Genomic DNA, 10,586 nt, shown 5'->3' on the forward strand with positions numbered 1-10,586 from the left:
ATCCTCCCAGACCGGGGCGCGAACCCGGTTCCCCTGCATCGGCAGGCGGACGCGCAACCACTGCGCCACCAGGGAAGCCCCCAAGAGAAACTCTTTATACTTGTACCAAGGGTGGGATGTACAAGAATGACCTGTCAGCACAGGTCACATAGGAATAACCTGGAAATAATTCAGATTCACATCAGAAGGAGAGTAAATAAATGGCACAGTATATGGCTGTCAAAATGAATGAAATACAGTGACAGGAAACAATATGGATGAATGTTAGCAATCTTATTATGTGGAAAAGTAAGTATCAAAAAAAGATTAATACAGTGATATTCTTTATATAAGCGCTAAGAACTGAAATAAATATTCTTTTTAAGAATGCAATAAATGAAATGAATGTGTATAAAAGGGGAAACATTGGACTGGGTTTATTGTGGTGGTTGCCATGGCGTAGGAGTTCAGGGGGAGGGAATGAATGGTAATATTGAGGGATGTGGCTTTTGTGCTTAATTTCTGGGTCCTGGCTTTGTTTTAGTTGCGGGTTCCTAGGTGCTTTTTACATTATAAAAGATAATTAAGCAAATAACTAAATAAGTGGGCCATGCAAGAAAAGGATAAACCTTTTTAAAGTATATTTTCTATTTAAATATTTGTTTAAAATGATGTCATAAAAAATTACCTGTTACACTTTTAACTGGAAATGAAAAGATACTTAGTTTTGAGCTCTGATGGGAGATTGTTTAGAGTTCTAGTGCCACAGAGAAGAGACCAGTCTATCAGCTGTTCAATCATGGACCTGTTATCCTCTTAGGTCTTGTAAATGTAATGTTATCTACTTCACTGAAATTATTTGGAGTTTTAAAATGAACAGTGTAGCACATAGAAAGCACTTACTATTTTATTCTATTTATTAAATTATTTATTAATGTATTATATTTTGCTGAATCAAACACAAGTAACTTAGTATACTTGTACCAGAACATACTATTTTGCGAAGAACATTTTCATTCTTACACTCCTACTTTTTAACCTTGGCTCATGTGCGCCATGCTTTTTGGTCCTTCAAACAGAGAAACCCCACTAATACTGTCAGCAACTTTCATGTTAGTATGACTGAAAAAAAATGTGAGTGACCAAGAGTACTTTTTTAAGACTTTATTTTTTAGAGAAGTTTTAAGTTTATGACAAAATTGAGAGGAAAGGAGAGATTTCCCATTATCTCCTGCCCTCCACACGCACCAAGAGCACTTTTCATAAAAATACTTCCTAACTTGCAGGAATAACAGTCTTAGTAGACAACAGAGGAATTTTGTGAATTTCCAACTTTAAGCATACAGAAACCTTAAGGGTAAGTGCATTCAGAAGCTGAGAATGAATGTATTTATTGAGTAAATTATACACTTTCCAAGTGCTGTGGGGATAACGCTCCTCTATGTATCTGCTAACCTTTATAGAAATTGAGTATGTTGGCTGTTCTTGAACATTCTTCAAGTATATTTTGAATCCGCTTAAATAGATTTTATAACTGTCTTTTTAATGTGTGCATTTTTACTTATTCCTGTCCTTCCCCCTTTTATAGCCGTGTGAACAAGGACGCCGGATGAAGCGAATCCATGCTGTGGCAAACATTGGCACGGCACTCAAGTTCCTGGAAGGAAGGAAGGTAAGAGAGAAACAAAAACAAAGCACTTCAAGAAGAAAGCGTGGACATACTAATATTTTCATTGTTGACTGTTGGGTAAAAACACTGCGTGCAATCTATACAACGTATATGTGCAATATTATTGTAAAATCATTTTAGATTTACAGAAGAGTGGGGAAAAAAAGGCACAGAGATTTCATGTCTGTACTTCAGCCAGCTTCCTCTAATGTGAGGGACTTATTTGTTCATAGTACATATATGTAACGTAGTACAACTACCAAATAAGGAAATTAAAATTGGTATGATACTGTTAAGTAAAGCATAGAAATTAATCTAATTTCATCATTTTTTCTACAGTGTCTTATTTCTGTTCCAGGATCCAATCCAGTCACATGCCTTGCATTTTAATTGCTGTGTCTCCTTTGTCTTTTCCATTCTATGACCTCGTCTTTCTGTGTCTTTCATGACCTTAATGATAACTGCTAGGCAGTTATTTTTCAGAATAGCTCTCAGTTTGGTTTGTGTGATGTTCTCCCATGATCAGATTGAGGTTATACATTTTTGGCAAGAGTGCCAAGGAAGTGATGTATTCTTCTCAATGTATCAGTTTAGCGGATGTAGATAGGATTCTGACTTGTCTTATTGCTGGTGTCGCTAACCTCAACCACTTGACTAAGTCGTCTGCTGAGGGTTGTTTTATGGTAAAACTACTCTTTTTCCATTTATAATTCAGAAATACCTTAGGGGAGGTAATTGAGATTATGCTAATATTCTGCTTCTTGCTCACTGATTTTGGCATCAGTTGCCTTCAATAATTACTTCTGTGCTGTTTGCCCAATGACGATTTTGTTTTTCCCTCATTTCTTTTATACTTACTAATTGGAACTGTTATGTAAGAAAAAGATGACCTTTCTTCCCCATTTATTTATTCAGTTCCTCATTTATTTCATTATGGACTCATGGATATTTATTTTATTCTATAGTTATAATCCGGTATGACTACCGTTATTGTTATTATCGTTATTATTTTGTTGCTCAGATTGTTCTAGCTTTGTCCATTAAGAGTTCCTTCAAGCTGGCTCCTGTACTCTTTTGACACGGCCCCCTCCTTTTTCAAGCATTTCCTTATTTTCTGGAACTACAGATTGTCCAGGTTTATCTTCTATTTTCCTAACCCCAGTCCTAGAATCAACCACTTCTCTAAGGAGGCTGTGTTCCTTTCATTAGTGAATGGCATTTAGAAACCAAGATTTGAGTGCTAGGTGTGCTCATGGCTACTGAGGTTTCATTGCCCTCTCAATATATAGATCTAGATACATGTATGTTTACTAGTCTGGGTATACACACATATCTATATTTCTCTCCCTTCCATCTCTCTCTCTCTCTCTTTCTTTCTATATAGCTTCTTCTATTACTTGTACATGTAAACCTTTACTTCAAATTGATACTTCTGATTTCAGTCCAATACCACAAGGTCCATTTCATGATGATTTCTTTCTGTTTTTTCTGACAGTGAGAAACCTGGCTCTCATCTACAATATACTCTCTTCTTTTTCATCCCTAGTGTATACACATAAAGTAGTTTCAGAATTGCTAACCCACACCTTTGTGAGAAACATATTGACTAACTGCAGAACAGTATTTGTGTACAGTTCTTTCGGTCTTCAGCATTACAATATCCTGTCAAGAGACTGTTGTCCAGATTTACCTGGGTCACTTCTGTTCTCCCATCCGTTCAGTGTGATTATGTTATTCATTTGTAATAGAGCTAAGTAATAGAGTTATATTCCATTTTGGGAAACCCCACACACATCCTAGTTGACCTTAATTATTTTTTATTTTAGAGAATGAGACATTATTATGATTCTAGGAGTAAAAGGTACACTTAGAGAAGTGGCATTCCCTCCTCATCCTTGCTTCTCCATTACCATTCTCCTTCCTTTTACTCCTTTCCTCCCCTCTAGGTAACCAGTTTCTCCAATTTCTGATTTATCCTTCCTGTATTTCTTTTGCAGGAATGAGCAGGTTATTGTCATACACCACCTTCTTTCTTATACAAAGGTAGCATACTAGCGATACACCAGGTGCACTTTACCTTTTTCAATTAACAGTATATCCTGGAAATCCCTCAAATCAGTTCACAGAGATGTTCCTCATTCATTTTTACAGCTGCACAGTATTCCGTGGTCTGGATGTTCCGGAGTTTATTCAACCACTCTCTTGTGAATGAGCATTTAGGTGGTTTCTAGCATTTTTCAAGCAGAAACGATGATGCAATTAATAACTGTGCATAAGTATTTTTGTATTATTGGAAGTGTATCTTCTGGGTAAATTTTTAGAAGTGTGATTGTTGGGTCAAAACATAAGTGTGTATTTTGTTTTGTTAGGTGTTGACATATTTCCCTCCAGAAGGGTTGCACCAATCCTTTTAGATTTTAGCCTTTTCTAATTTGTGGAAATTCAGGAAGTCTGTGTTTGGCAATACCAAAACCAGCTTTATAAATGGATATCCAGATACTTCTGGAAAATAGAATGATTCAGTTATTTACTTCTCTGTCTATATGCAATAAATTATTTCATTTATTCCACAAATGCATAATTGAATACTTTCTGTAAAACGAGAATTCTGGAAAATACAAAATTAAAGAAAACTAGATTCTGGCTCTTAAATAATTTATATTTTAATGAGTTGTTAGAACAGTGAATCAGTATAAAGTTCAGTCAAGTGTGCTAACTTCACACCAAAGAGAGATTCTAGACATTAAGATGGTGTAGAAAAACAATCTTAGCTTCTAGTAGAATATTGGACATTGTTTCCAGGTCACTTTAACATCATTCTTAATGGAGTGTTTCTCTTCTTCCTTCTCTCGCTTAATGAGTTTTTCATGGAAAGCTGAAAAAAAAGCCTTATTTAACAGGATATTTATAGAATTTTCCCAGTCATTTTGTCTTCCATTTTGGCTATGTAACAATAGTGTCCTTCTTTGTTCTGATGCGTATTCACTGGCTAGAATATGAAAACAAAATTCTTCTTATTAATTAATGTCTTGGAGAAAAATTTAATGACTTAACCCATGAAAGGCATTGTTTGTAAAGAGAACCAAAGAGTCTTCTTTTCACAGAAGACTTGTTTGTACCGGGTCCATTTTCACAGAACAAACCTGAATAACTTTTCAAAACATAGAGGATTCAGATTTTAAATATTATATTTACTAACGGCAAAAAGTAATGCATTTGAGTCTCAGGACAAAATCCAAAGTATTTCCTTTCTGTCCCCACAAATCCCTAACTACTTTGATTTTTAAAAAATCTACCTGAAATACATAGTTTTGGGCTTCTCTTTCTGGCATTTCTTCACCCCCTTGGCTCACAAAATAATTGACAGTGGTGTAGAATGAGTTTTTGAAGACTCTTTGGTGCCCTCCCTCTTACTGTTTATTTTTGTTCTTTATAATTTAAGAACTTAAGTCTCAAACATATTTTCAAGAATTTGTCTTTAACCTTTGTATTTACTTTGTCCTCCATTTAGATTTTTTCTTTAGATGATAGAAGATTTGTTTAGTACTCGGATAAGGAATAATGAAGGCACTTTTCAAGTTTACTGAAGAAAACCCTACCGTTGTGTTTACTTTCCACTTGTTTACAGGGTTACTGAATAAAGGCATATGTTAGTATTTGATAAGAATTGTATAAGTTTGGCTCTAATGAATAGATTCATCACTACTTTCTGCAAGTTTTTCTCCAATGAGGTGTCAGGTGGATCATTCTAAATAGTAATACAAGCAGCCAGTCACTGACCACGTTTCCTAAAGCTTGCCATAGTGCACACATAAATTTAGGTTCCTGTGAGGTCCAGATAGATGATGTCAACGATGAAGCAAGGTAGAAGCTGATCATGGTAGCAGGAAAACTGAGTAGTCCCATGTGCTGTCTGGAAGCAGGAAGCAAATACCCAATTCCATCTGGAGTCACCTCGATGAAATGCAAGCACAGTGATCCCAGGTTTAACAATTGAACGAGAAAAGCCAGTAGTCTGGATCTTTATTGAAATCTTATTATTTATTTAATTTATTTAAGTTATTTATTAAATAATGCAGGTATTTGGCTACCTATATATATATAGGTAGAAAACAACTCATAAAGTGGTGATGCATCTGTTCATTAGGTTTTCCAATGTATCAAGAAAAGCTGGTAGTCTGGATTTTTTATTTAAAGTTTTTTGAAATTTTTCCCAAATAATTCAAATATTTTTTTGAAACGTCTGTGGGCCTTGTATTAGTCTGCTATGGCTGCCATAACAGAATACCACAGACTGGATGGCTTAAACAATAGAAATATATTTTCTCACAGTTCTGGAGGCTGAAAGTCCAAGATCAAGGTGCCATCAGGGTTGATTTCCTCCTTTTTTCCAGGCTTGCTGACAGCTGCTTTGGCACTGTGCCTTCATGTGACCTTTCTTGTGTGTGTGTGCAGAGAGAGAGAGAGAGAGAAAGTGAGAGTGAGAGTTCCGGTGTTTCTTCCTCTTATAAGGATACCAGTCCTATTGGATTAGGGCTCACTCTTATAACCTTGTTTCACCTTAATTGTCTCCTTAAAGGTTCTGTCTCCAAATGCAGTCACATTGGGGGTTAGGGACTCAACATGTGAATTTTGAAGATAATTCAGTCCATTCGGGCCTCTGGCTTACAAAAATCAAACTTCTCCAAACCTAGAGGTTTTGTTAAAACAGATTCTTAGGCCGCCTTCCTTATTTTCTGGCTCAGAAGGTCTGAGGTGAGGTCCATCTATGTGATTCATCCTTTCTGGTTTCTGGAATTCTTCAGTCTCTTTGGATGTGTCTCTATTGCCCATCCCACAATCTTAGGGCTATTAAAAGTTTATTGTGTATTTCATAGGATTTTGCAAGGGAGAGGAGGTAAAACAAACAAAGAACCTGTGCTCCCGAAACCCATTATGGTTTTTAAATTTTTAAGAAAGAAAATAATTTTGAAAAACGTTTTTTCTTCACAAGTTGAGCACAAGATCTTCAGGTTCTATAATAAGCTGAATGTATAAACTTCAAAGTGCAGTTGGAGCTGGGTTGAGGTAGGAAATTCAACTTATATATTCAATTGCATTTTAAAAAAGAATGATATATAAGGAGAGAGAAATAATTTGTCCTCTATGAAAGGCATTAATCTTGTGGTTATGAGCATGTATTATAAATTTGTGGCCCATGGATACTAAAATGGATATAGAGAAAATTCTGGAGAAATTGTAAAATGGAGCAATCAGAATGATTATAAAGATTGTAATAGGTTCTGTCATAAAGGATTAAAGAAATGTGACACTTTATTTTCCACCAACAAGTATTTTATACCTTACACAGTGCTAGGTTTAAAAGAAGTAGACACATGATCTTGTGATCTGTGGAAGTTCTCAATGTTTTTCTGTCTCTGAACCTGATGAGTGAACTTCAGCAGTGAGATAAAATCCCATGGGTATATATCAAATTATTTACAATGACTTTTGTGCTAGCTTTTACTTTACTCCTCAGATGTAAACTAGTAAATTTAAACTAATTACTGAAGAGTAAGGTGTTTGTGGGATGATTTTGCTTCTGATATTTTTTAAAAAGTAAGCTATTTACAAACTTCTGAACTTTATTTTAATATCACACCTTATTAAATCTTGGCTGAGAATTATTGAGCTAGAAGTCTAAGGAGTACTTTAGTTTTTTTCTAATTTGTCCAGGGATTATGAAGAGGAGGATGAGCAGTTAATTGTATTCTATAGAGGTTGACTGAGCTAGACCTACCATACAAGTCTATTTTCCCGGGACTTTCTCATAGTTGGGAAGACATTGAAATGAATAATTGGGGACATTGTAGACAGATTAATTCTGAGTGCTTTATAGTTGTCAGTGCCCCAAAGTAGGGAACTGAACCCCCACAGTCTCTTTCTACTCTCTTAACTGTTTCTCTTAATAATTAACTATTTCTCGCCTTTCCTTTATCTTTAAAATGTATTCTGCAAATCACGCTCTAAATTTACCACCTGCATTTTTATTCCCTTTGAACAAATAATGTGGATTTTGAAGGACTATTTATGTATATGTATCATCTTCTCCCTTTGTTTTTCATGTCAGTCCATGTACAGAGGATCACCGGTTAGTACAAATTTTAGAATTTTTAACTCCTGGCTTTTATAGGTAAAAGAGAACATAAGTTTCATGCTATTTGGTAACAAATTTCAAAGTAAGTGCATCTTCTTAAACTTCTCCTCACAGTTTCTTTTACATTCCAGTCAACCTCTGAATGTAAAGAATAACCTTTTTTTTTTTTCCTGTCTGGCATTTTGTTGGTAATTCCTCGCATGATGTCATATTTTTTTCAACTTTAAACCAGTTTTTGAAATTCATTCTGTAGTTGTGTTTATTGTGTGCACCTAATGAATGCCCCGAAATTTCCGCTGAAACCGTGTTTCTATGGCTCACCCTGCTTACTCCTGTGTACTGCTGCACAGGCATGACCAAATGTTATTGACGTCTAGTAAAGTGCTACTTATTGCATGATTAAATGGTCTGTAATCTTCTAGTACATTACTAGTACAGTTTTTCTTTTTAAACAGATTAAATTAGTCAACATTAACTCCACTGATATAGCTGATGGCCGACCCTCGATAGTTCTCGGATTGATGTGGACCATTATTCTGTATTTCCAGGTATTGTACTTCTTCAGCTCCCTTTTCAGTTGATAGAAATGTCACAGATGGAGGTAGTGGTGGACATTTTAATGATGAATAATGCCCTCATTTTCTGTACCTTTGCGGCTGAACCTCAAGTTAGCAGAGGTGTGACCTTCACATGTACATTGTTTTTTGTTGGCAGAAAATGCCCTCTTTTTCTCCACTAACGTGTTATATATGGAACTCCCCAAAGAACTCGGCCAGGTACCCAATCCAAAAAGTGGGTAGAACACGATGGAGATGAAATATTGGTGTAAAAAGAGTTCAGGAAGTTTTTCTTTGTCCTCTGGAAGGGAGTGGTTCTATGCTCCTATTAGACATTAAGGGGATAAATTAACTTGCTCTTCTCTCTGGGATAATTCTTCTAGCCGTAAGGTTGTTTTTTTAAAGAAATGGACTTTATTTTTTAGAGCAGTTTGAGGTTCTCAGCAAAACTGAGCAAAGAGTACAGAAATTTCCCATGTACCTCCTGCACCCACACATGCATAGCCTCCCCTTAACCAGCTCCCCCATGGGAGTGGGACATGGGTTACAATTAATGAACCTTTACTGACACATCACTATCACTTCAAGGTTTGTAGTTTACATTAGGATTCACTCTTGGTGTGTACCAAGAGTGAATTCTTTGAGTTTGGAGAACCATTAGGTTTTGTTTTCTTCATTCATGCATGTATTTCACAAGTGTTCATTACTGTGTACAAGGTCCCATTTTAGATGTGGTAGGAAGTGCAAACAGGAGTAAGACATTGGTCATGCCCTTAAAGAGCTTATATTGTTGGGAGGTTAAGGGTGTTAAGATCAATCAAGTTGGAAAAGTAAACTACCTGAGAAGAGAAGAACAAAGATAATGCTGACGTTTTGCCGACTCTTGATGCACACGCAGATTGAGGAGTTGACCAGCAACCTACCGCAGCTGCAGTCTCTGTCCGGCAGCACATCCTCCGTGGACAGCATGGTCAGCTCTGAGACCACCAGCCCCCCAAGCAAACGGAAGGTGGCCACCAAGATCCAAGGAAATGCTAAGAAGGCTTTATTAAAGTGGGTCCAGTACACAGTCGCCAAGTAAGTACCAAGAAGGAGTTTGTTTAAATTAGAAACCCTTGAATAATTTGAGTTATCGATTTATGACTGAGCGCGCATTCCAGTGATGGCAAAATTTGTGGAGACATGTGAATGAATGGCTTTGCTTTGGCTCTCCCTTGAATTGAAATGTAAACAGAAAGCATCCCTGATACTCAAGGAAAATGGTGTAATAAAACTAATTCCTTCTTTGCTTGTGTGACGGGACCCAATTAAGTTGTTTAATCCCTACACTTGATTAGCATGAGAACTAATTCCATTTAGGTCATTGTTTGGATTTTCTGCTGCTATTAGATAATCTTTACACAAAACAATTAGAGGTTTAAACATGATTATCTCTTCATAAGACTATTGAGTTCTATTTAATAATATTGTGGACTAAGGTCCACATTCTGAAATAATCATATTTGTTTTTATACCTTGAAACTTTCTAGCAATTTTATTTTTTAATGTTTTCTTTGATCTTAATCTTTTATCTGGAATGTACATTCTTTTGTCAGCTCCAGCTATATGGACTGAGAGTTTGCTTCTAAGCATAATAGATTTACATGTGTGCACATATATGTGAGAATACTGGATATAAAATTACTACTCTCAAAAAGTACTTTCTCATAGCAATTTCAATAGAGTTTTCAATGGATCATACCAATATTTTGTGGTCAGATGTGGTAAGTAATAAGATCTCTTCACCTAGAAGTTGTGTTTTTGTAAGATTTTCCTAAATGACATGTAAAATTAACTCACTTTCTATTTTGTTTCACATGCCTAGATATAACCCACATCTAATTCTCTCCTGGAAAATAGTTGTAAACAAGTACTTATCATTATAAAACACTGAGGCACTAAACACAGGAAGTTCTATTTTTAAAGAGTTTGAAGAGCAAAAATAAGGAGAGAAAAAAATAAACATAGAGAAGATGTAATTAGTGTTACTAACTTATATAGTTTTGTTTAACTTGTAAAGTGTGTTGGTGGTTTTCTAATTTGGGGTATATTTTTATGACTCAAGTTGCAATTAAAAGTATTTCTGGGGCTTCCCTGGTGGCGCAGTGGTTGGGAGTCCGCCTGCCGATGCGGGGGGCGTGGGTTCGTGCCCCGGTCCGGGAGGGTCCCGCGTGCCGCGGAGCGGCTAGGCCCGTGGGCCGTGGCC

General features: G+C 36.2%; 1 protein-coding gene across 1 annotated transcript in view; it reads left to right on the plus strand.

The window, feature by feature from the left end:
• The window catches only part of SYNE1 (spectrin repeat containing nuclear envelope protein 1), a 482,398-nt gene that overhangs the window by 105,084 nt on the left and 366,728 nt on the right, over positions 1-10,586 (plus strand). Inside the window, exons 4-6 of the mRNA XM_028494818.2 lie at positions 1,568-1,651; positions 8,240-8,332; positions 9,240-9,418. Coding sequence (XP_028350619.1) covers positions 1,568-1,651; positions 8,240-8,332; positions 9,240-9,418 — 356 coding nt within the window. The remainder of the gene's footprint in view (positions 1-1,567; positions 1,652-8,239; positions 8,333-9,239; positions 9,419-10,586) is intronic.

The sequence above is a fragment of the Physeter macrocephalus genome, chromosome 10 (genome assembly GCF_002837175.3).
Source record: "Physeter macrocephalus isolate SW-GA chromosome 10, ASM283717v5, whole genome shotgun sequence".
Classification (NCBI taxonomy): Eukaryota; Metazoa; Chordata; class Mammalia; order Artiodactyla; family Physeteridae; genus Physeter; species Physeter macrocephalus.